Source organism: Maniola jurtina, chromosome 19, assembly GCF_905333055.1.
Source record: "Maniola jurtina chromosome 19, ilManJurt1.1, whole genome shotgun sequence".
Classification (NCBI taxonomy): domain Eukaryota; kingdom Metazoa; phylum Arthropoda; class Insecta; order Lepidoptera; family Nymphalidae; genus Maniola; species Maniola jurtina.
The window spans coordinates 3,392,045-3,418,315 of record NC_060047.1 but is presented as its reverse complement, the minus strand read 5'-3'; the positions used below and the strand labels follow the sequence as shown (position 1 = coordinate 3,418,315).

Below are 26,271 nucleotides of genomic sequence, written 5' to 3'. Positions count from 1 at the left end.
CTGAAGGTGAAGACTGTCAAAAAATAAAAAAAACCCCAACCAAGAATTAATATTGGTATAAAATGTAACGGCTAACTATACTCACGTATTTAGTCGATGCAGATGTAAGCCCGACGGAAGAAGAAAATCTCTTTTCATAATATCAGGGTAAGAAAGCTTTTCTGCTTCTATAGATAATTATCAGCAGGCGTTGTGTGTTCTACACTAGCTTATGCCCGCGACTTCGTCCGCCGTAGACTACACAAAGTTCAAACCGCTATTTTACCCTCACAGGGGTTGAGTTTCGAAAAATCCTTTTATAGCGAATGTCTAAGTCATAATAGCTACCTGCATGCCAAATTGCAGGCCGGTCCGTCCAGTAATTTAAGCTGTGCGTTGATAGATCAATCAGGCAGTCAGTGAGCTTTTATATATTGAGATTAATGTTACCTTAGCAGCTCATCCGCGGCGCCCGGGTAGAGATGCGCGTGCGGCGCGATGTTGCGGAAGGCCCAGTGTATGTTCTGGTGCTGCGCCAGGGAGCGCGCGAAGGCGGCAGAGCGCCTGCAGCAGAGCCGCAGCAGAGCGTAGTACGGCGGCAGCATCGCGCGGTTGTACGCCACTACTTCGCCGTCTTCATGGTCCGCACTGTAAAATGAAAGCTTATTAGCGCGTCGGAAGAACGAAGTGAACTTAAAGTTTAGAAGTTTAGAACTAATACCAAGCTTTTGTTTTGGTATAGCAGCGTCGGCATGAGGCGCGCTCATGGATAAGGGGGAAGACAGATGAGGGAGAGAGATGGGGGTGGGAGAGAGAGATGGGGGTGGGAGAGAGAGATGGGGCGAGAGAGGGGAGATGGGGAGAGGAGAGGGAGAGGAGGGACACAGAGAGGAGTGATGGAGAGAGAGGAGAGGGAGAGAGGAGGGGCAGATGGAGAGAGAAAGGGAAGAGAAGAGATAGCTTCCATAAATCGTTTTATCTTAGTTTTCCCTACATCAGGCGCACTTTTGAGAATAATTATTTACACTCACAGTATGTAATTGAAGGCGATGTGTTTAGTGAGCCGCTGGTTGGCCAGCATCAGCTGCACGTTCTCGGGGCAGTCCACCGACACGGCGTGCCAGAAGGTGAGCAGCGCCTGCTTGTTGGGGTGCACTGCCACTGAAGGCTCCGATATCGCGGGGTGATATAGCTCCCATAGATCGTTGAAGTACTGCCCAAACTATGGACAAAAGAGACAGTATTTGGCAGTGCAGTAATTTCTTACACTTTACATCTAGGTTTTTAAATAACAGAGATATATAAATAGAAGTTAACATAATGTAGAGGCATACAACCTCTACACGCCGATGACTTTGGCTGACTGGCAGACAACTATTAAAAAAACTTTTGCACTGCTGCCAGTTGGAACAAACAAATCAAATTTGGAACGATTCGAAAATCTTGCAGCTCTCGTGGAGCTGATCAAATGGGTCAGTCAGTCAGTCAGTCAGTGAATCAGCACGAGCAGAATAGTATATAGTATAGATATAGTATAATAGTTTCATATTTACAAAAACGAAAAATCTCTCAAAGAAATAACAAAAATTAATAGTGCTACACTACTCCATTCCATTTTTTGTTCAAGTTTGCTTCTAAAATCACCTTATTCAGCTTCGAGTGCAATAATCGATTTACATTGCGGCTTAATCACTGAGGTTAGTTTACAGGACTTGAATGTTAGCGGGAATGTATAAATGGAGCAGTTGAAGCTACATAGGGTGAATTTAGAAACGTGTGCCATGTTTGGGCTCTTGTGTTGTATGCCACGATATGTCCATGCTTAGAAAGTCATTGACATACCATTAATTTTTCAACCCTGCTGACGACGCAGTACGACATGACGCCGAAGTACGCCGTCAACTTCATGGTTCCGTGTACCGCGATGTCCGTGTACTTTCGCGCCGCCTTCAATTTGCCGAGGAGCATTGTGTATACCTGAAACACAAACTTTTGAGTTAGGGCGATTACGCACTGCATCCAATCCACGTTCCGAAGTAATCATAGAACTATTTGTATGGTAGCTTACGCACTAGCTCCGACTTCCGTCATCCGAGTTCTCTCTGTCATCCGTGAGAATATCTCGGATGTGCCTGAGATTCAAATCAGACATATGACGTAGATATGTTAAAGATGCCCACTGAATAGCTTGGATTTGGATCAGAGATCGGATTGGTGCGTAAGCAATATCTAAGTTCGGTCCGAGTGTTTTATATCCAATAGAAAGATTTTCCTCGGGACTACTAACATGTTATTGTATCTTATTGGTACTATTCCATTGTAAAAACGTCATTTGCGCGATTCGTTCCGTCAGTCACCATGCAAGTTCACCAACACAATCAGAAGCATAGCCGTTCTGTCTCCTTATGTATAAATTACCTGGTGTAATGTATGGTGGGCAGTGTCGGGTAACTTGGCGACGTGCAACGCAGGCGCAGGCAGCGGTCGCGAGCGACCGTACCCCGCGCGGAAGTTCTGCGAAGGCACCAACGCGACCAGCAATAAGGCCGCCGCCGCACGAACGCGCGCCGGCCCCGCGGCTAACAGCTGTGCCTCAAGCCAGCGGTCCGCAGTTCGTAGAGCCCACGCGTGTGCTGCTTTATTGCGGGGCACCTGCACGTATTTTTACAAAATGATGAGTCAAGTTGCCATATAATATGGGCATTAATACCCATATTATAACTGCAAGAGTGTGAAAAAATGTCTTCACTGATGGATTAATTGTCATTATGTAAGCACAGACCTGCATAGCGAGCCATTCTAAGGCCGCGTGCGGACAGACGTCGCCCGCGTCCCAGAGTCGCCCCAGCACGAGCTGGGTGAAGCAAGGCAGCCCGCTGGCCGCGCCCGTGCCCCCGCCCGTACCGCCCCCGCTACCCTCCACCAACAGGGTGAGCAGTTTAAAAAATGGACCACAGCTCTGAAACAAAATCAAATGTTAAGTAGGGAAAAATTTGTTAAACAACAGATAACAGTAATAAAATATATGTATCTTATTATTAACACTGTAAGGATCTTATTTGATTGCCAAAAATGCAAATGCTTGTGTTGCTCAGTTACCAATTGACCTATCACCATAGTTTGACAGGGTAGATGCAATCGCCTTAACCTCTGATTGGCTGGCACTCACCTGGTCTAAGCCCTTATGATGTCTAAAACATTTGTCTTCCTAGTCTTTTTTTACCTCGGAATGCTTAGCGATGGCTTGAAAGATTATATTGACGATTCAGCCCCAGTTCCAGCGGCACAGCGCGAATATCAACGAGCGCGTCTGCTGCAGGTTCAGGCAGTCGCGCGTCTGCTGGTAGATGAAAGGAATCAAGTCATTCGTTTACCTCGGAATGCTTAGCGATGGCCTGGAAGATCATGTTGACGATCTTCTGCGCGAGCGCCTCGTTCCAGCGGCACAGCGCGAATATCAGCGAGCGCGTCTGCTGCAGGTTCAGGCAGTCGCGCGTCTGCTGGTAGATGAAAGGAATCAAGTCATTCGTTTACCTCGGAATGCTTAGCGATGGCCTGGAAGATCATGTTGACGATCTTCTGCGCGAGCGCCTCGTTCCAGCGGCACAGCGCGAATATCAGCGAGCGCGTCTGCTGCAGGTTCAGGCAGTCGCGCGTCTGCTGGTAGATGAAAGGAAACCCCTGCAACAAACAGTGAGAATTAATAACATTAGGAGATACGGTTTTAGTTGAGTATGTTTGTAAATTTCCAGCAACTATAAAACCATAAAACACTGAAAAAAATATTTAAATTGAATAAAAGATGTCAAAAATATAGAGATTTCAGTGCAGCACAGGAAAATGAACAAAACATGAGTATGAGAACTAGAATAATTAAAGTAACCAACATAGCCCAAAGGGTTGCGAAGCTGAAAGGGCAATGCATAGTGGCGGGGCACGTAGTTCGAAAACCCGATAGACGTAACAGACCTAACTCCAAGTTAGGTCTGTCAACTAATGCGACCATTTTGTCCAGGACTCGGCGGAAGAGAGCTGTGCGCACTAGCGCTCGCTTTTTGAGTTGAGCTATATCACCTTTGGCTCAACATATAAGGGAGTAATATATAAAGAAATATATTATGCGTCTACAAAAAGAAAAAATATGTACCTTCGCATGTAATAAAACACGAGCATCAGGGTCAGCTAAAGCAAGATGTCCGGAGGCGTCCCGCGATCGCTCGACCAGTCCACTGACTAGTGCGACCATTTTGTCCAGAGCTCCAGGCCTCAGTTTGTCCCCACAGCTTTCCGCCGCTCCACTACCGCTTCCACTACCGCTACCGCTCGCTTCTTCGTTTGGGGATTCCACCTACAAGGATTATTTATTAATAGCAGATTTACAATCTAGATCGGCTATGACAGTATATAGAATCTGTCGGTGATCTCACGAAACCTTGATGACTGCTAACTTCATGCACAAAACAAATTAGTGAAGTTAGTTGTCAAGGCTCCTAATCAGTTGTTCCACAATTACTTTTGTCAATCCCACGGGACAACAATTTAATATTATTGGTGAAATAAATGTAATGTAATGTTTAGATCTAATAACAGAATTTAAAATATCACCCAATACAATATCTTTCAAAATGGTAATAAAAACTTTTTTTGGCTTTGTCATCTCTTTAATCCTAAACGGTAATATTTCATTTCATGCGGTAATATTTCATTTCATGCGGTAATATTTCATTTCATGCGCTGGATAAATTTGAAACAGATCATTCTAATAAAATGTAGAAATTAAAGTCGCGTTCCAAGTTTCCAGTACATTTTATAGAATCATAAAATATTACAATGATGGAGCGTAAAATAATCCCAAAATAAACATACCGTATTAGAATTCTGTCCCAAATAAAAGTTGACCATGGAGGAGATGGCGTTAACCCTCAGTATAAACTTTCCCTCCTCTTCGCCCATCTTACTGAATTCATACAGCAGACTAAAGTACTCCGTCAAGTGCCGTAAATGAGATCGAGCGCCGCTTTCCATCTGATGAAGAAAAGTTTTATTAATAACTGTGGTAAGTTTTAAAAGTAATAGTAAGGTAAAGTAAAAGTTTTGAAGTAGTGATTACTAATAAGTGTGATCAATCAATCTTTTAATTCTATAACGTAAAACGGTGGGTGTTATGGTAAAATCGAACCCATTTGAAATAGAAATATTTTTTATAGTGCTTCTAAATCGTTATAAAATCTACGAACTCTATTTAAAAACTAGTGGGTTCGGAATGTCATTCCTGTTGAGAAGAACTAGCAAGAAACTCAGTTCTTTTTTCGCTCGTGATTCGAGTTACTCTTTTCAAATATTCAATTTATAATAATATTATGCCACATATATCACATTGTATAAGTAAATTGCTGGAGCGAGTCAAATCCACGCTTTTTTGTTCTTTTACATAACTTAGTGCTACTAGACACTGCCATACCAAATCATATTCAAACTACTTTAAATTTTTTAAATCTTATTTTAAAAGACGCTTTAATAAGTGCAAAATCTTTAATTTGACTAATCTGTGATTCAAGTCAAGAAAGTGTTTTGATTTTGTCCATAAAATATTTCAATTAAGCGTTACTGATTTTTAGTTTAAAAAATTCGATCTACTGATAGTTTACTTTAGACAAGATGTAACTTACCAACGATAACAACATCCTTATAAACCTAGTAACACAGCTGGCTTCGCCCAGTTTACTGCTGTCTTCACCTTCCTCCACGCCCTGTAGGTACAGGGCACAATGACTAGACCTGAAAGTTATATGAACATTGGTCGACTGGTCACCACGGAACGACACATTTACTTTAATAACAGCGAAGGATAAAACACAGAAGCATTCCATATACTTTATCTTCCATTCAGACGGTAACAATATTCTCCATAATTTTTTCGAAATCTGCCAAACTGCATTTGGCCCACGTAGCGGACTATGTCGTAAACCATTTTACATTTCGAGGAAAGACCTGTGCTCGGTAGTGGGCCGGCGATCGGTTGATCATGACGTGCGCTTTGAAATGGCGTAACGAAATCTCTACCACGGTGAGCGGTGCATGTACTCTACCGCACGCATCGCTGTCGGCCAATCACGGTACCGACGTGAGTTTCGGTTCCCTATTTTACACAAGCAATTGTTATTAGAAAGAGACATCTATGTTTTATCGTTCGCTGATAAAAATAAATACTAATATTCACCTTAGCCTTTGTATGACGTGCATACATAGCCTTTGAAACATTTGCCGGACCATTTGGTTTGGACACTTTATTAATACCTGGAAGAAATAAAACGATTACAATACTCTTAAATTTGATTTTAGCTAAAAGTACGAATATGACACATGCCATCTGAATGGTCCCTTAAAGAAACCCGTGTGTTGACTATGAATTCCAGAGTCAGAGTATCCACATACATACCTGCATAGGCCACCAAGTATCGTCGGCCATGTGGCTAAGAAACCACTCGGAGGCGGCCGCGGAAGCGTTGAACTGTTTCGTGACTAACTCCACCCACGACACCATTGTAGGCTACAATCAAATTAATTCATGGAATAAGCAAACTGTAGATAAATAGATAGAAAACTTAAAAAAAAACACAGTTAAACTATAAACTAAAACAATTGTATGCAAAGGCTGCCTTATTTTAGACTGCATCATCATCTACTGTTTGGTGTGATTGCAGTCAAACGCAAGCCTACATAGTTAAAAACCCCGGTAAGTTCCGTACCATCGTACAAAAAAAACACTATGTACTTTTTTATCATAGCGGCAATAGCCTATTACAGTTCATGAAATACTGCCCGCCGACAAACGGACGTACGGAAGGACGGACGGACAGACAAACAGACGAATATAGGAGGCTTAGTAATAGAATCCTATTGAAACTCTTTGGGTACGAAGAACACGAAATCTCAGAAGAATCACTGAGATTACACCCTGAATAATGCTAAACTTTTTGACAAATACGCATAGTTTACCGTCAAGCTGACAAGTATGGCTTCAAGTATGCATGATGTCATGCAAACTTGACCGGTAAACTTGATCGTGTATGAAATCTTACTAAAATTACACTCATTACCTTTTCCTTCGCATGTATGAATGTTTCAATGAAGAAAGATGTGGACAGTCTCGCAGCTACCTCTGTGACCTCCGGCCGGAGCGTTAGCAGCGACTGTGGCACCGAACTGCACATCTGGCCCATGAACCTGTATCAAAAAAGATCATGTGTAATAGAATACCCAACAAAACCAATGCATTTTCTCCTTCCTCTACAACTATCTCCTCACATAGGCTGTTGCCCATATGAGTGAGCGCGACCTAAGATATAGAAATATTGTTCATGAGGCAAGACAATTCGATTTTTGCTATTTAGGTCCCTATTCCTAACATCCGTTATATTATAGTTCTCATTTTAAGTTTTTTTTTTTTCGAATCTTTTTAAATTTACTGTCTATGAAAAGAGGTCTTGCTTATAAGTATTTTGCAATTGTTATTAAACTTTTTTGTGTTAAGGTTTCTAATAAACTTAAGTTGTAGATATTATGAAACAATGAATTTTCTACATTTTGCAAAAATAAACATAGATATGTATATGTGTGCAAACCTGGTCACTTGAGCGATATCAAAATGTTATGTATGTTTTACAGTACTTTAACTTATACATACGTGAAATAGGGATGCTGGAAAATGTTCTTGTCGTGTAAAAACTGCATGTTGTCGTCCCATATCCACCGCAAGAGGTCGGGCGGGAGGTTCACAGCTGGGATTGCTTCTCCCCGTCGTTCTAAGGCTGAACTGGGACTTTCTTCAGCTCGCGAGGACTGTAATAAATAGATATAAATACAAATAAAAAATATGGCAATATATTATTGCCATATTTAGCTATGATAGCCTAGTGGTTAGAACGTCCACCTCCTAATCGGCGATCGGGGATTCGATCCCGAGCACGCACCACTAACTTTTTAGTTATGTGCGTTTTAAGCAATTAAATATCACTTGCTTTAACGGTGAAGGAAAACATCATGAGATAACTGGCATGCCTGAGAGTTCTCTATGTTCTCAAAGGTGTGTGAAGTCTGCCAATCCACATTGGGCCAGCGTGACAGACTATGGCCTAAACCCTTCTCATTCTGATAGGAGACCCGTACTCAGTAATGGGGCGGAAATGGGTTGATCATGATTATTGCCATATTTCATTTCTTTTAATATATTTTATTGAAATGAAAACTTATTTCGGCGCGTTGGGCGATTTCTGCTAGGAGCAAAACTTCGCATCAGCAAAATTCTTTGGTGCAGAAAAGCGCAACCTAACGCCGACTAAAACCGAATGTACACCAATGAAATACAGACTTTATTGTTCGACGTTAAGCTTTTAAACAAAGTAACAACAGAGACTCATGCAATCTTTCATGAGATTCGCGCGTAAAAAACATGGCGCATAGGCAACAATTAATAACGGACGGACGCGTGCTGTTTGGTTGAGATATTTTCGCGCCATTCAAAAATAAGGTTTCTGCGCAAGTACATCACCGTAACTTATAAAAGTTTTAGTAGTATACATAATATGATGCAGTTGCATACCTGCGCCTCCTCTTGCTGCCCTGTGTCGGAGCCCCGCTGAGCGCGCGGTGCGCTGAGCTCATAAAAAAGCATATACGCGCTGTTCGTCTTCTCAAACGAGAAGTCCATAAACTTGTCCGTGACTGAGTCATATGTTTTACTCTGAAAGGAACATTCATATTGAAATACTTCTAAATATATAAAAGAAAAAGCTACCTGACTGATTGATCTATCAACACAGTTCGAACTACTGAACCGATAGGGCTAAAATTTGGCATGCATATAGCTATTATGACGAAGACATCCGCTAAGAAAGTATCTTTGAAAATTCAACCGCTGAGGGGTATAATAGGGGTTCGAAATTGGTTTAGTCGTGAACGAAGTCATAGTCAAACAGGAACAGTTTGACAAAGAAAACGATTGCCTGTGATATACATTTTGAAATATACATTTCGTCCATTGCACTGGAATCTGAAACCTAGTCGGGTTTATCCGTACACTGGTATACCTTAAGTTCGCTAGTTATTTACATACATTACATTTAAACATCTCTTAATACTATTACCTAATATCAACCTAAAAGGCCTAAATCACTTGTGATACTCACGGTCATCTCGCCCCCAAAGCATTCAGAAGCTATATGCGCAGGATCAAATGGCTTGACCTCTGCATCGTTGAAAAGTAGCCATCGGTCGTGGTGGTCATGCTCGCGATCCCGGATGAACGAGTAGTAGTGTCCGCCGTCCGCTGTGCCCGTGTGTACTGTCACGCCTATTAATTCGTACCTATGATAACAATTAAGTCATGAAATAGACTTCTGATAAAACTTTTCTAAGAAGAACTGAAAACATACCTATTAATATTATTAATATGGAAGTGACATCTTTCGCAGTCTGTCTGTCTGTCTGTTACATTTTCCAGCCCATCCGTTTTACCGATTTTGACGAAAGGTACTGAGCTAGGTCAGATCTCGAAAGCGAAAGACCTCCGCTCTCGGTCTCGAAAAATCAGAGTTCCGACGGGATTTTTAATAACCTAAACCAAACGGACGAAGTCATTATTGGGTATCATCTAGTTAAAAATACAAAAGAAAACTTACTCATAATGCTCTTCCGATTCTAATTCTTCCGTTTCAGTAAACGAATTTCCTTCGCCATCCTTTTTTAACTCGGCTGACTTTCTTTTTTCCTCTAAAAATATATTTCACATATTAATATATGACATACTATCCAGTCTTCAAAGAAGCGAGGAGCTTCCAATGGTAGATAATATTTGGAGTTTTTCTTAAAGAATTTTAGCCCTGTTAATTTTAAACTCATAATAGACAAGCAAATAAGCAAGCCACTCAACAAGGCAAGATTAATAAAGAATAATGAATGAAAAGACTCAAAAGTGCTAGAACCCAGAGCTGTAAAGCCAGTTAAAAAATCAACGAAACAGTTAGTTACTCCATGACGTACACCATATATTGGTGGAATGTGTTCGGAACGAGGCGGAAAGATGGGAGATATTCACTAGATTTCCCATTATTCGCCAGATCGGCGGCTGTAACAGTGCCCTATCCCAGCCTCTGTCGGACGAGGCTAGGGCCCTGTTACGGCTATACAAAAAGGCCTTACGGAAATAGATGTTTTCATAAAAACTGATGTCTTACGGAGTGACATATTCCCAAAAGGAAAAAACTCCTCAAATAAAGAATTAAAAAAAAAAATACCTTGATACTGCGCCGGCATGAGATGCTTCTCAACATAGCCAGACATGTCGAGGCGCATCGGGAAAGAGAAGTGCGTGTTGACCTTCTCCTTTAACATCGTTAGCATGTTGAACGTGTACCGCATTGTGTTGAAGCAGAGAATGCGCGGGAGTTTTTTAAAACACGCTCTGAAATTAAATATCTTTAATTAGTAATAACCCTTGTGTTTGGACTTCGTCTGTGTTGGTGTTAGCTGGCGGGCGTGCTCTACCTTTTTGGAGTTTTTTTTTTTTGTTAAAACTGACTGGAAAGCGCTCTAAGGGGGTGCCGTGCGTATGTCGGCGAGCGCCGGCACAGACGGGGTCCATACTTGTATAGTTTAACTAACTTGTTACAAATGACTACAAACTTGACATTGGCTAATCTTTGTAAAGCCAGACGAGAGAGGAGAAAAAAAAACCCTTGTGTTGGTGAGCAATAAATAATTCCTAGTTCACTAAAGATAATGGGACGGGATAATTTTAAAAGTTATGTGCTTGTCTAGCAGCTAGCTGTCTTATTGCTGTTCTGTCGACAGACTATTTTTTCACTATGAATTAAATTCTGAAAACGAAATTATTTTTCCCTATATAGTTCTATTTCCAAACTTTGAAGTTATATTCTTCTTGGAAAGAGGAAATGACAAGAAAACCATAGTTCTTACCGTTTCTCCGCTCGCACTTTGTTAGCGCACTGTGAACACGTATAGCAGTTGTCTCCTTCTAACGTATCCTTTACAGTCACTTCGTCTAAGCTCTGATGCAAGTTCCGCATATCCGCCACTTGGCATCGGACCGTGTAGAATTCCTCTAATGTTCTTGAAACGTGTGGACAATCCTAGATTAAAAAATATATTTAAAACAAATCATTGTAAAGGTAATAATTTGCACAGATTCAGACTTCTCCCAAAGAGAAAAATTGCCCCAGGATTTTTCGCAGATTTAGACCTCTCCTAGAAAGGTGTCAAATTGCAGTAGGAATTTTCGCACAATCAGAACTCCCTCCAAAAGTTACCAAATGGATTCTGCGAAATTAAAACTAGATGGTTGAAAAAACTAAATCATGCAAAACCAATCGGTACTTTCACTGGTATTGTCGGTCTGTTTCTGGAAGAAGACAGTATTCAGGAAATAGTGATCAATATTATCTTTTGGGAAAAAGGATTATTTTGATGTGAATTGGTTGTGCTCAATAGTATTTCATAACATTGTAATAACAAAGACCTAGGATTTATCACAAAAATTGCAAAAAACACAATATATGATGTAACTGAGGTAAAGGGCCAGAAGTTCACCAAACTTACCAAAGACACCACATTGTTGCTGAGAACGCCACAGAAGAGCGTCTTGACCAGTCTCTTCAGCTCTGGAGTCATCTCCTCAAGCTTGGACACGAGGTCGATGAAGAACTCCGCCATGTCCTTTTGCTCCCCCGTGTTGAGTGGCTGGTGGTCCATTTGATACACTTTGCAGAAACTGCGCGGGTTGTACGCTTTTCTTTCACTTTCCTAAAGCATATTGTGACTATTTTTAACTTCTCCTCATACACGTGACGTTACGTCACAAGTTCTACGGTGCAAAAATCTCTTCTTCATAACTGGGCCCATACCCAGTTACATATAACATATAAGTATATTTTATAGGCCCAGATTTTGCAGAACGTGTTTATTTTAAGTCAAAATGAAGTAAAAAAAAATATTCATAGACATCAAATTTATAAAACTGTCAGATTGATTCTCTTATTGTAGACATAATGATATATGTGAAACGAATTGATGATATTATGGTCACTTTAGGTCTTCAATTTAATTAACATTGTACTGTACAGTGTACTGTGGAAAAAAATTCTAAAATTATTCATGTTATAACAAAATATATTATGATGCAATGCAAAAATCAAGTCTAATAATGTTCTCTTAAAGGATTTAGGATTCTGCATACCACACCAAAGTATAGTACGCGACAGGTTGAAATGGCAATCGGGGTGAGGCGGGGGGATGATCCGCATACCCGCTAGTCAACCACGCTATCTCGGGTTAGCGCGGGGGCTGTGCGGGTGTGCGGAGCGTCTCTACCCCGGTCGTCGTCTCAACCTGTCGCGCACTATACACTTTTTCAATCTTACTCAGACTAACCATAAGATAAGCGAACATCCTCTGCATCTCGTGTAAAGTGGTCCCGTGCCTGCTGGCCGCGGGGTCGGCGCTCAGCACCGCCGCTCTAGCCGCCGGCATCATATACAGATGCTGCATACAAGATGCCATATAGCATGTAGCTCCTAAGTTCGTAAGCCCTACGTATCCACATTCCGATCTTGATTCGTCAGCAGGCCAGTAGTCCCATGGGTACGACGATTGTGGTCCTACAAGCAGACAAACTGGTATAGCTTGCGCCGGAAGGACAAACTATACAGAATCTTACTAAACAGAAGCTAGGTAGCGATAAAATAGAATAGATTATATGTTTATTCAAGTAAAATTTTAGAAGTGCCTTTGAATTGCTAAAATAATTTACCACTGGTAAGGTAAGGATATTCCCGACTCAAGATACAATGTTTGGTTTATCACTACCTTTATAAATGCGAATGTGTGTGTTGTTCTTCAATCACGTCGCAACGAACGGATCGACGTGATTTCAACTCGGATATAGTTAAAGACCGGCGAATGATTTATCTAAACTCACCAGGTTTGTGGTGCTCCATCAGTTTATGGTGCAGCACCATATAGTTGTCAGGCGCTCCCTTCACCAGTTCCACTAACAGATCATATGCGGCGGCGCGAGACTTCTGCGACTTACACTTGGGAAGGTTGCGTTGCGATGGGTTTGGCACGTCGAAAAGAAATTCGAACACCTGTAGATTTTTGCACATGTTAATTCGTTTGTAAACAAATACAAATATTGTATACTAGGACACGCTCCGGTTTCGCATGGGTGCAATGTAGATACTAATGCGGTGTCAAAATTCCATCATACATTATTTTGTAACGCTTATTTCAAAGAATAAGACAGCATATTTGATGAACGACCTCAGTTGGCTTGATTTCTTTCGACATTTTGAACATTCATCATCATATTTCAACATATTAACACAACAGATTTTAATGCGGTTTTCATCAATAGATAGAGTGATTCACGAGGAAGGTTTATAGTTTATAGATATAGTTTGATATTGTTGATATATGACGATAATTGTTCAAGATATCAGAAAAAAGCAAGCCAACTGAGAGATTTCATCGAAAATGCTGTCTTATTATTTTGAAATATAGCAAAATAATGTATGTTGGAATCTGCATTGCACCAGTGGGAAGGCGCAGGAGTAGTCGCTAGTTGCGTAACTCACCATTTCCAAAGTTCTAGTGCCCTGTTCAGAGTTTTTAAATCTCAGCGGGTGTTTGAGCAAATGCGTCAACAAACTCAACTGCCCGTACAGCCCGTCATCAGGAGTGCAAGGCTCGGAGCGTTTCTCTATGATTTCTCGTTTTTCCAGCGAACATCGAATCTGTTCGCAGAGCTCGTTGAGATCTGGTGCTCCAATGTCTTCTGATACTGCACCTTCTACGGCAAAGAATAATGGCAAAAATTAGTTGTATACATGTACACGATGACCTTAGTTGTAGTAGTGAGTGTATCGATAAACGCTAAAGCATTTGTGTGCGTCACGCACACTATGACAATGTGTACTCACACAAACATAGCCAGACGGTCTTTGTGAAATAGAACATCTACACGATCTTTGAACTAAACTAACAGGCTTAAAATAGCCCTCATATTTATCTACAACGAACATTGTGACAAGGAGGCCTCGTTATTTTTTAATATTTGCGCTCAAATAAATAGACGCCATTGAGCTTCAAAATACATGCAGTATAGCTCGGAAAAGCTCAGTGTATTTGCGCATTATTCTTGAATGTTTTTCAATCAGAATTAAACTGTGTGGGGCAATGAAACTTCATGATTATTATTTTTAACAGGGTCGATACTAATTTTGAATAACACAAAAGAAAAATTTGTATTCAAAACTTGCGAAAAATGAGACGATGTGACTTGGAATGTGTACCTTTAAAAAAATCCTCCGGCAGTCCGTCTATTAACCTGCAGACCAGCCAAAAGTAGTCTCTGCACGCCGGCCCGTACGGCTCCTTGCCTTCCTCGGCGTGGTGATGCACCACCTGCGAGATGAACTGCTGACAGCTTAAACTATGAATCACAGTAATATTATAAAGGCGAAAGTTTGTATGTGTGAGTGTGTGTGTGTGTGTGTGTGTGTGTGTGTGTGTGTGTTTGTTACTCCTTTACGCAAAAACTATTGGACGGATTTGGCTGAAATTTGGAATTGAGATAGATAATATCCTGGATTAGCACATAGGCTACTTTTTATCCCGGAAAATCAAAGAGTTCCCACGGGATTTCAAAAAACCTAAATCCACGCGGGCGAAGTCGCGGGCATCGGCTAGTCTATAATATATATCTGGATTTCTTACTCGTAATACCTACTTGAAGCAAAATCTACTTATATGTATATGCTACTAGCTGATGCCCGCGACTTCGTTCGCGTGGATGTAGGTTTTTTAAAATTCCCGTGGAAACTCTTTGATTTTCCGGGATAAAAAGTAGCCTATGTGCAAATCCAAGGTATAATCTATCTCCATTCTAAATTTCAGCCCAATCCGTCCAGTAGTTTTTGCGTGAAGGAGTAACAAACATACACACACACACACACACACACACACACACACACACACACACACACACATACAAACTTTCTCCTTTATAATATTAGTGTGATTTCACAATCCACACCTTAGCATGTGGATTATTGCTACGCTATTTCCAACGAAATGGCGCAGCGATGACTCGTATCTTAATTAGATAAGTTTTAGCTTAAACTTATCACTAGGTTAAGTACTAACATCTAATTTAAATATATAAAAGGAAAAGGTGACTGGAAAGGTGGTGGTGGAAGGGAAAGGTGGTGATCTATCAATGAACAGCTAAAACTACTGGACCGATCGGGCTAAAATTTGGCATGCAGATAACTATTAATTATTATGACATGGGCATCTGCTAAGAAAGGATTTTTGAGAACTCAACTCCAAAGGGTGTAAAATACAGGTTTGAAATTTGTGTAGTCTACGCAGACAAAGTCGCGGGCTTAAGCTAGTAGAAAATAAGTTAGTATTACTGACAAATTGTTGCTCGAAATAAAAGTTTATCATTATTATAGATCAGCCGGGCGATTCAGAACACTCGATTCGGTAAGTTATCGTTCGATAAGACGTATTTTTCAATGAAGAGTACGTCTTATCGAACGGTAACTTACCGAATCGAGTGTTCTGAATCGCCCGGCTGATCGGCTTTCTATGTCAAGGACCAAATAATGTGAAAATGCTTAGCTTTAGAAGCCTACCTCATGATGGTGCTGCGGGTGCGGGCGCATGTCTGCCGCGCGAGGCAAGTGCTGCAGCAGCAGTTGCAGCAGCGGCGCCAGCACTGCTGTCTCGCCGCCCGCGCACAGCCTGTATAGCGCGCTGCCCGCCTCGCGACGGACCTGTGTTGATTGATTTGTTGCAATTAATGGCCCTTAATTGCTATTTCAGCTGAGATTCGTATAGTACTCTTATCTAGATTGTATCTTACCGATTGTGATAGCCTAGTTGTCGGCCTACCAATCGGGCGTCCGGGGTTCAATCCTAGCTTTAACTTTGCTAGTAATGTGCGTTTTAACCAATTTAATATCATCAAGATCGTCAGGAAACCTGCATGCCTGAGAGTTCTACATAATGTTCTCAAAGGTGTGTGAAGTCTGTCGAATCCGCACTTGGCCAGCGTGGTAGACTATGGCCAAACTCTTTTCATTCTGAGAGGAGACTTGTGCTCAGTAGTGAGCCGGCGATATATTGATGATTCAAAATCCAAAATATTTTTATTCAATTAAATTTTTAGAAGTACTTTTTAACCGTCAAATGCATCTACTACTGATGATCTTACCGCAGGATCCGCGTCGTCAAGAAGCAACCGCGGCGCGGCACGGCGCAGCGACCACGCGAGCGACACCGCGTCTCCGCCGCCGCGCGCCCACACCACACACAGTCGCATTGCGTGTTGTACCACCTAATAAACAAATCCTCCTATACCTCAGATAAGGGCACATACAAGTACGCTAGACAGTGGCATAGATAGGCGTGGGCGAAGTGGGCCCTCGCCCACGGCCTCGTACTCAAAGGAGCCTCGCGCTGAGAAAATTAAAATTAACTTTTTAAAAACTAAATTTAAATAGCCATACTTTTAATCGAAGCAGGCTACAAATCTTTAATTAATAGAGGACTTCAGTAAATCAAGAAGCCGAAGGAGATTACTTTTGTAAACATTTAATCATGTAAGTTAAAAAGCAAAACCTTTTTTCAAATCTAAGTATATGCTTTTCAATATTCTCTTGGTTCAAAAACAGGTCGGCGTGAATTCTGACTAAATTAATTTAATCTCCACTTAAATTTTTGTATTTGATTTCAACAACTCAGCGTTAATTAATAAAACTTACCTGTGCTCGTCCCCAAAAACCAGTCTTATATGTGGTGGGCTCTTTCATAGTAGCTGCTTCACACAATATTGATATGAGCCTCTCCGTCGTTTCCTCCACGTTCATTAATGATAGTAAGGCCTGAAAAAGAGCCAAAAACTCCTTCAAAAGTATCAACAAAATACAAAATTGCACTTTAAAGCACATGATTTAAAAATTATTTAATCTAAATATATAAAAGGAAAAACTGACTGACTGATCTATCAACGCATAGCTCAAACTACTGGATGGATCGGGCTGAGGCACGTAGCTATTACGACACAGACATCCACTAAGAAAGGATTATTGAAAATTCAACCCCTAAAGTGGTAAAATAGGGGGTTGAAATTTGTGTAGTCCACGGGGACAAAGTCGTGGGAATAAGCTAGTGATACTATAAGATCTAATGGTTTAAGAAAAATACAACGTACAGGGTGTAGTTTTGGTGTCTGTCCGGTTTCACCGGACGGCAAGGTTCCGATTCGACACAGCAGCTGTAAGAGCAGAGCTAGACAATCCTGTCGCCATTCGCTGTCGTCACTTCGTTGTAACACACCTGCACAAAATTGAATATTGATAACACGAAAAACAGCCAATCCATAACATCTCCTAGCGAAATTAATAACTCAGTGAATATGTTGTAGAATTCAAAAGAAACACACTTTTGTTTAGTATACTATGCTAATATTATAAAGAGCAAATATTTGTTTGTTTGTATTTGATAAACTCTGAAAACTCTATTTCAAAGTTATTTTACCATTAGAAAACTAGTTTATCTAAAAGTAACATATGCTATAAATTATATATATGTATCGTGGATGAAGTTAGGGGCAAAAGCTATTCTCTATCAAACTATTTATTTTACTTTTGACATAACACACCTATGTTTTATAATTATTGACAGCCGACAGAACCATAGACAAAAATAGAATAATGCCAACGTTGGTAACTTAGTAGATGCTTTTTTCATAGTTCATTATAATATGCAAAAGTTTAACTGGGCCTATAAATAAATTAATAAGCTTACCTGACATCATAATATCATAAAGCAACCTCAGTCCTCCTTTCTTAATGAAAAGTTCATTCCAATTCTCAACCGCAGCCTTCTCTTCAGTCTTTTCCAAAGACCCAGCTTCCTTCGCATTGGGGCCATTGTTCGAACTAAGTTTATCTATTATGTGTAAGGAATACATGAGTTTCTGTGGACTGTTTGGGTCTAGCAGCTCTGGTAGTTTGTTTTCTGAGGGGTTTTGGAATGCTTCTAAGAGAGTTGGGTTAAGTGGGACGGCTTGAAGGATGTCCCACACTCGGCGGGATAATAGTTGCGCTTTTGTGTGTGCTATTGGTTCCTGAAACAAGTGATTAAACAAAAATACAAAAAACCCAACCACGGTTTGCATCATCTGGTGTTTAGTGAAAATTATAGCGCTATCCAATACAGCCAAATCTGTGCAGACATTCAGACATGGTAGAATAAAGAAACTCGCATATGAGTACAACATGAGCCCTGAAACTATTACACTCCCTTTTTTGGGCAGTTGCGTAAAAAAAACTTTGTATATAAAGCCTCCATCTGGAGAATCATTTTTATAGCACAGCTTGATGGCGTTCCCGAATTTCGAATATCAAACGTTAATAACGTCTGAGTCAATGGACTTAAGTGTGTTTAAAAGCCATTTAGGGGTGCAAGTAGTCCGAATGGGGTGCAAATGGTCCGAATTTCATCTTAGTGGGCAAAGTTAACCTCATCTGCCCGTGCTGCACGTATGGAATTAATCAACGTTGTTGAGGTATTCAGTCTTATTAGGGCTACAGCTGAAAATATGTCATCGTTCCTTTAACATCAAAGTAATATAAACCTTCAAACATACCCCAGTACCAGGCTCCTTCATCTGTCCTAAGGCTTGCATGAGCGTGAAGAGGTGGTGGAAGTACGTGGGGTCGAGGAGCAAATGCGTGGGCAGGCGAGCGCGCGCCGGCGCCGGCTGGGCCGACGGCCATTCTGCCCACGCGCCGCGGCTGCCCACGCCCACGGATACGAATACCATCTGTGGAATATATAGATCGAGTGTTCAAGAGCTTCTCATTTTAAGACTAAAAAGAGAAAAAAACGCTTGAAGAAAAAGAAAGTGTACTTTTTCTTCAAGCGTTTTTTTTCTCTTTTTGTTATATGTTGTTTTAAACCTTCTTTTCATTAAGTAATAAAGCCCAATTTACTTTGTAGAATTTTAGAAAAGCCATATCGCAAAACTAAAAGGCAACGCCCCGTTTCACTTCATGCATAGAAAGTTTCTTGTGGTTAACATAATCTATTTTTCTCTCATTCATTTCACAATATAACTACTAACTAATAACTATAAGGCTACAACGAGTACCTGATTATCTTTAAACCCCATGTCGTACAGCGTCCTCTCATCATAATCAATAGTCAGCTCCTGGCCCTGAGTAATAATCCTGAGTGGGCCGTCGGTTGATAGAGCCGTGACGCCATCTTCACCTTGGATCTGCGGAAAAAAAAAATCGTATTAGACCTTTCAACGCGCCTGACTCCACCAGCGCCCAGCGACGTAGGATGAACTAGGAGTTAGGCGCGAGTGTTTTTACAAACCTGTATAGTCAAATAGCTACATAGCAACTTCCTACATTACAAAACCAGATGGCACTTCAAGCAGTTTAATCACGCTAAAGAAATTATTACCACAAATGGTATGCAAGAAAGTATAAGAATTGAAACCCTCAGCTCCTATAAAAACACAGACTTATTTAACTGTCGCATATACATGATGGCATAGTTCAGCTTCTGCCAATCCGCACTTGGCCAGTATGATAGATAGATAGATAGAAAACTTTATTGTACACAAAACATGAAATAATCAAGACAAAACAAAGAAACTAAAAACAATTGTCTGCAAAGGCGGCCTTATTGCTCAGAGCAATCTCCACCAGGCAATATTTGATGAAAGGAGAAACTAGGTGTATTGGATAGTACTAACACGCAATTTTAGTAGTATAATGTAGACTATAGCCAAAACCCTTCTCGTTCTTAGAGGACACCCGTGCTCTGTAGTGAGCCAGGCATGGGTTGATCATGATGATGACAGTTCAGCTTCAGCTACCAACCTGTCTCTCCCACCAAACGTGCACGTGCGCGCGTAAATGTGCCACCAAGTCGGACTGATGAAGAGCGAGAGAGGCGCGCGGGCCGGTGCCGGCCGGCTGCAAGGACACGCGCACACTACCGGCGCCACTCGCGCTGCCTTCCCATGCGCCCGACTCCGCTAGTGCCCAGCGACGTAGGTGGAATGCGTATCTATGAAAAATATGACATACATCTTCATTTTTGGTGTTTGCAATTCGATTTTTAGTAAACCTTTGAGATTACCAATAGAGTAATAGACTATAGTGAGTAGCTGGCGTTGAGAAAACTAATAATAATAGATTTAAAAAAAACTGACGAATTAAGAACCTCCTCCTTTTTTGAAGTCGGTAAAAATCGCTGTCTCCGACGAATAGTATGGTAATCAACGTTATCATACCTTGCTTTTTATTGCATCATCGTACTCGGAAATTCCAATTAAACCTTGTGATTTTTTCCTGAAATTTTTTAATTATTCTTGAAATAAGACAACCCGTCCCAGTTATATTCTTTTGAAACAAGAATTATTAACTTTATTCCACGAAAAAATCATGACTACAAAAGTCATCATTTTAACCTTTTTTGTGATTACCCATGCATATTAATCAATTATATTTATTTCAAGCGCCCTACATTTTTCATTTTAAATCTTTCTAATTCCAATTATTTTATACTTTTTAGTCTGTTTTAAAAACGTGGTATTTTTTAAACTTAATAAAAAGAAGCAATTAATTATCCTACCTCCGTTTAAACGTGTCCAAATGAGTTTTCAACAGCAACAATGCTCTTTGTATGCACTGCAACGCGGCCTCCTCAGTCATATGCTCATAAATATTTTGTTTATCTACAGGCTTCTCTTTTTCCTTCTCTTCAATAGAAACACTAGGTGACGTAGACGTCCCTTGTCCGTCCTTGTCTTTCGATATGAGTCTTTCAGCTGCTGAAGAGAGATGGAACATGCATTTGGACACGAAGTCATCCTCTTGTTGTAGCTGTTGGCCCATGTAGTAGCTATTTAAGTATTGGATGGCTCCCATCGAGACATCTGTGGAGAAAAAAATCATATACTCAAAATTTTTCTTTTTACCAAGATTACTTGCGAATTTTGTAACTCTTATAGCATATTGCAAATTCAAAATTAATTTATCAATTCATCATTTTGTTTCAAGTTTGTTTATTAAATACTCAAATTATAGTTATAGACTATAGTGATATAAAAACAACACAGAATCAGAATAGTTCTACTTTAGTAATCAGCTGTGAGTGTGAAAAATTGCATCAAACCTGTGCTATTGGCTCGTAGAGCGATCTTCCACAAATGGTCCATGGCCAGAGTGTGCGGATGCGCCGCGTCGCGCGTGTCGCCGGCTCCCAGCGCCATACGCGCCAGGTTGCAGAGTTGCTGATACAGGCTCAGCCCCATTATGCTTATCGTCTGAAAAACAATCTGTACTGAATATCTCATCACAACAAAATAACCTGGCAATTTTAACGCATATAAAACACGCTCAAACATGTAATTTTTGCTTGCTTTACTAACTTCTGGATCAAGCGTAGGCATCTTCTCAACGTAAAGAAACCGCAAGGCGTCAAGTCCCAATGCATGCTGATCGGGAGACTTTGTATGAGACAGCAGCCACGAGTAGAGACAATCCGCGCACTCGCTTGTCCCCCGCACCACTAGACACTGCCATAGCTCCTCCACTTGGTCTACTGTTAACCTGTGTCATAAATGTCAAATGATTGGTACCATGCTTAATATGAAATAAGAATTAAATCGGCGATATTGGTTCGCCCTGTGCTGTCTTGGTGCATTAAAAAACTTCTTTTTTTCTAATATTATGTGGGGATTCTGTACATTAAATAAATCCAGAAATATGGCGAGCTCAGTTATATGCCTGTAGTGATGCGCGTCCGTCATGCCGACCGACGAATTTTGGTCGAGAAAGAACCAGTATTGTACGTAATGCGCCTCATGGCGTTGCACTTTATTGGATTTTATTGGTATGGTTGATATACAGTATGAACAATGGTGGCGACAATGATCCGCCTTGTGCTACCTCATTATAATATCAAAGACGATTACATCCTATAGGTAGTGATCCTACGGGCAAGATGGGCGTAAGGATACGAATCTAATGTTACATTATTACCACCATGTCATTAACATGAAGTAGGAATAACTTTGGCAACAGTGTTCCACCTTGTGCTACCCCATATTTATTTAAAATGATGCGGAAATTGCACAGGCAAGAAGGTGGCAGTGAGAAACTGAAGTCTCAGGGTGAGCTCATATATGCACGTCTGTTGTGACACCCAACTTACTGTGAATTTATTGATGACGCGGCTTTGTTTTTAATGCTATAGATTTCCAAACAAAAGCCTCGTCATGAATTTTTCAATGTTGACACCTGAGGTGTCGAGATATTATTATTAGGTCATTGATATAAAGTAGGAATTATGTTGGCGACAATGGTCTACCTTGTGCTACCCAATTTCTACACTAAATTATTACCTAAAATGATGCGGTGATCCCACGGGCGAGAAGATGGCAGTGAGAAAGTGTAGTCGGACAGTGAGCTCGGTTATATGCGCGTAGTGCTGCGCGTCTGTAGTGCTGCTGGGCGTGCTTTGGTTGGGCGTATTGACGGTGCGGTTCTGCACGTAATGGCGTAAATCTTCGAGGAATAACCTCATCATGCCCCGCTCGCGTTCTGCCCACATTACAACCTAGAAAACAATATTTTTGCAGTAATAACTGCCTAACTAGACATACGACATCAATCGAGTTGCAGGGAGTCTAAAAAGAAGTCTAAGCCTAGCAGTGGCCATCTATCGAGTCGATTATGATGATGGAGGTTAAGTACAGTAAAACTTTATTGAAATTCAAGCACAAAATATCATTTAAAATCATTTACGAATATAATTTGAAAGTACAAATATCATTAACTCTCAACTCATTGATAACGAAACTACTGCAATTCAAAGGCCTCAATGAAAACCATTTTTTAAGAATAGTGAAAGAAAATAAGTTATGGACAGTATACAAGTTCTATTAGGTATTCTCTAGAACTATACCTGATGCATATCCATGCCGCGTAGTTGTTGAAATGAAGAAAACAATTTTGGCAGCAGTCGGAGAGATACTGCTACCGATCTAACAAATAAATAAAGATAAGTTGTTAAAGACACAATAACACAAGAATTCTTCTATAAATCACCATTTAATTTTAAAGCAATAAAAACGTGGCCAGTTAGACAAAGAATAAAATTAATCAAAAATATGGCAAGTTTACTAACCTGTGATTTGCAAGGTTGTCTAGACATCCCTCAATAAATTTTATCCTGATGAATTTGTCTGTACTAAAACATAGTAGAGCACAAAGTGCTTTTTCAGCTTCTAAAGCTAAGCCTTCTCCTAGTTGCTCCTGTAATAAAGTATTATTGCATAATATACTCTATTGTATAGACAACAGGGTGTAAAAAACTTTTATATGAAAACCGAGTAAAAGAAGACATTAAATTAAAGAGTAGTGTCCGAAATGAAGAGCCATGTTTGTTGTAGAAGGAAATACCGTTGGCGCGGAGTCTCGTACAGCAGTTAGACGTAAAAATTGAAGATTGAGTGTGTTTGTAGGTACTCATTAGTAAAGGCTAATGTCCAACGATGAACGTTCATAAACCAATGCCTATCGGGTCATTGCACATCAATACACATCCTTAATCATAATCATGCTAAAAACAAAAAAAAAACTTTATTAGCGCGATCGAGGTTCGCAACATCTAGTTTGTTTGCTGTAAAGTTGCTTTGTCACAGCGTAGCACTTGGGCACGTACCTCTAACTTTACGTAATTATGTTCATTTTAAGCAATTATATATCATTTGCTTTATTGCTGAAGGTAAACATCGTGAGGAAACCTGCATGCCTGAGATATATCCATAATATTCTAACAGCTGTGCAGTTTGTTAATCCGCCCTTGACCTGCAAGATGTGACCTAAAGCCTTCCTTATTCTGAGAAAGGTTTAGGTCATAGTGCATGCACTATGGGCCGACGACGGGTTGAGATGATAAATAAAGAGACGGTCATACGACTCACAATGGCGCCGTCCTGCAGCAGGTCCCAGAGCAGCGTGTTGCCGGGCCGGCACACGTCGTCCACGTTGAAGGGCAGCGGCGCGGGCGCGGGCGACGGCGGCCGCGCCTCCAGCCCCGCGCCCACGCCCACCCCGCCGTACTCCGTCAGGCACTGTGCCTGGACCGAATGAGACACGTCAGTGAAAACCTCCGGAAGTGAAAGAAACGAAGCTTTTCATAATACAAGGTTCTCACAGTAGCCTCTCAATATACAGAGTGTAGTTAGAACTCGCTAGCGAGAACTGAGTGGTATTATTATATTACCTAAACGCAACCTAGCACCCGTATTTAATCTGCCTTATACTTGTTTTTTTTTTTTTTTTAAAAAGAATACTAGCCATGCTAATCATGACTAATACTCCCCTATACTCCCCTTTCCCCTCCAATTAAGCGTAAAGCTTGTGCCAGGAGTGGGTACGACAATAGTGCAACGGGTGGGATTTGAACCGCCGACCTTTCGGAATTCAGTCCGCTCCTCAACCGTTGAGCTATCGAGGCTCTGATTTTGATGCAATACTACAATACATAGCGTGCTCTGCCCACGACGAGGCATTGACCTTGCGGCACCTATCTATGCATCATTCGTTGCGTCTCGTCGAGGGGTCACTGCCACTAACCTGCGCAGCGAGTCGAGCCAGTTCCTCCTCACAGGCGGAATCATCCTCGTCCAAGTCGGGTAAATGTCTGTGCGAGTGAGCGGACAGTGCAGAAGATGCGCTGCCCTCCTCTTCCTCGCGTCTTTTGTAGTTTTCCATTAGCCGAAGCTCCATTAATCTTCTATGGACAAAGGACATAGTTTGAATTCAAGCTGATTATCAAATCACTACCCACCCATATTATAAATGTGAAAGTGTGTTTGTTTGTTGATTTATTGCTTTGTCCTTTGATCACGCCTCAGTGGAGCAACGGATTGACCTGATATTTACATGGATAGATATAGTTGAAGACCTGGAGAGTGGCATAGGCTACTTTTTATCACTACTTTATCACAGAGAATCAAAGAGTTCCCACGGGATTTTCGAAAATCTTAATCCACGCGGACGAAGCCGCGCGGCATCAGCTAGTAAGTCATAATATTTTACCTGGCATCGACATTTTCACATAGAAGTTGACAGTGCGCGGTGTCGCTGCCGGACGATTCCTCCTCCACTTCTGACACTGACTCCGCCAGCTCTGCAGTTTTGAGCTGCGCCGCTATTGGTCACAGAAAATAGTCATCATGTCGATATACGTATAAAGTGATGAATAAGCCATTACTTTTTTATTTATTTTAATTTTATTTCGATTAAATAAACAAAATTTAAAAAAAAATGCACGGGCAATCTTCTAATTAGCACGAACACCTTTGCTATATTTAGGGACTTTATATATCTCGGTTCCCTCATGACATCAGACAATGTTTCACTAGAAATTCAAAGGAGGATTATTCCGACAAAAAAAAAGGTTATTTTGGTCTGCCACGCTACTTTCGATCTAAGATCCTGCCAAGACAACTTAAAATACTCCTCTATAAAACCGTACTTAGGCCAATCATAATTTACGGCTCTGAATGCTGGGTTCTAAGTAAATCTCTCGCTGTCTTCAAAATTCAAATACAAAATATTTTTATTCAATTAAACTTTTACAAGTGCTTTTGATTTGATTTGATTCGGAATTCCGTTCTTGCCGAGAAGAACCAGCAAGAAACTCGGCGGTTGCTCTTTTCAAGTATTCAATTTACAACAATATGCTTGAAAAGAGCAACCGCCGAGTCTCTCTAGATCTATAAGTAGTCGCTCTCTAGATCTATAGTTATAGCTATAGATGTTAGTAGTCGCTTTCTAGATCTATATTCTATAGCTATAGGTATAGCTATAGGTATAGCTATAGCTATATCTAGTTATAGATATAGGTAGGTAACATCGCTAGTGTAGCATCCACTCACGGAAGTGGCGGGGCTTGCGCGGCTTGCGCACGGTGCGCTTCTTGTAGAGCTTCTTGCGCGGGCGCAGCACCTCCTCCGCGCCGCTGCTGGCGCTGCCGCTGCTGCCCGCGCGCTTGTTGCGCCTGACACAAACACGACTCATTAAAGTTGACAAAGAGAAACTAAAAGCCTACTTAAACTCTTACATTTTCAGTATATTGCCAGTTCAACAGTTTTTAGGATTCCAT

At 40.9% G+C, this 26,271-nt stretch overlaps 1 protein-coding gene and 1 long non-coding RNA gene across 2 annotated transcripts in view; one reads left to right on the top strand and one right to left on the bottom strand.

Moving 5' to 3' along the window:
• LOC123875083 (ubiquitin carboxyl-terminal hydrolase puf) overlaps positions 1–26,271 on the bottom strand; it is a 53,089-nt gene that overhangs the window by 7,929 nt on the left and 18,889 nt on the right. The window contains exons 9-49 of the mRNA XM_045920741.1: positions 26,045–26,166; positions 25,203–25,314; positions 24,738–24,897; positions 24,083–24,238; positions 23,284–23,411; positions 23,062–23,140; positions 22,499–22,713; positions 21,524–21,704; positions 21,268–21,418; positions 20,725–21,028; positions 19,968–20,157; positions 19,223–19,351; positions 18,719–18,895; positions 17,875–18,196; positions 17,279–17,403; positions 16,830–16,949; positions 16,280–16,402; positions 15,699–15,839; positions 14,349–14,460; positions 13,632–13,846; positions 12,974–13,142; positions 12,427–12,653; positions 11,596–11,799; positions 10,957–11,129; positions 10,275–10,441; positions 9,660–9,750; positions 9,168–9,345; positions 8,582–8,722; positions 7,667–7,821; positions 7,080–7,206; positions 6,419–6,529; positions 6,200–6,276; positions 5,649–5,757; positions 4,846–5,004; positions 4,127–4,327; positions 3,514–3,660; positions 2,762–2,938; positions 2,398–2,631; positions 1,822–1,956; positions 1,011–1,201; positions 430–627 (exon numbers count right to left, since the gene is read on the bottom strand). Coding sequence (XP_045776697.1) covers positions 430–627; positions 1,011–1,201; positions 1,822–1,956; positions 2,398–2,631; positions 2,762–2,938; positions 3,514–3,660; positions 4,127–4,327; positions 4,846–5,004; positions 5,649–5,757; positions 6,200–6,276; positions 6,419–6,529; positions 7,080–7,206; positions 7,667–7,821; positions 8,582–8,722; positions 9,168–9,345; positions 9,660–9,750; positions 10,275–10,441; positions 10,957–11,129; positions 11,596–11,799; positions 12,427–12,653; positions 12,974–13,142; positions 13,632–13,846; positions 14,349–14,460; positions 15,699–15,839; positions 16,280–16,402; positions 16,830–16,949; positions 17,279–17,403; positions 17,875–18,196; positions 18,719–18,895; positions 19,223–19,351; positions 19,968–20,157; positions 20,725–21,028; positions 21,268–21,418; positions 21,524–21,704; positions 22,499–22,713; positions 23,062–23,140; positions 23,284–23,411; positions 24,083–24,238; positions 24,738–24,897; positions 25,203–25,314; positions 26,045–26,166 — 6,633 coding nt within the window. The remainder of the gene's footprint in view (positions 1–429; positions 628–1,010; positions 1,202–1,821; positions 1,957–2,397; positions 2,632–2,761; positions 2,939–3,513; positions 3,661–4,126; positions 4,328–4,845; positions 5,005–5,648; positions 5,758–6,199; positions 6,277–6,418; positions 6,530–7,079; positions 7,207–7,666; positions 7,822–8,581; positions 8,723–9,167; positions 9,346–9,659; positions 9,751–10,274; positions 10,442–10,956; positions 11,130–11,595; positions 11,800–12,426; positions 12,654–12,973; positions 13,143–13,631; positions 13,847–14,348; positions 14,461–15,698; positions 15,840–16,279; positions 16,403–16,829; positions 16,950–17,278; positions 17,404–17,874; positions 18,197–18,718; positions 18,896–19,222; positions 19,352–19,967; positions 20,158–20,724; positions 21,029–21,267; positions 21,419–21,523; positions 21,705–22,498; positions 22,714–23,061; positions 23,141–23,283; positions 23,412–24,082; positions 24,239–24,737; positions 24,898–25,202; positions 25,315–26,044; positions 26,167–26,271) is intronic.
• On the top strand, positions 208–21,883 carry LOC123875096. Its single transcript, XR_006798073.1, has 4 exons — positions 208–398; positions 6,205–6,209; positions 14,371–14,373; positions 21,874–21,883. It is a non-coding gene; the product is annotated as an uncharacterized LOC123875096 (long non-coding RNA).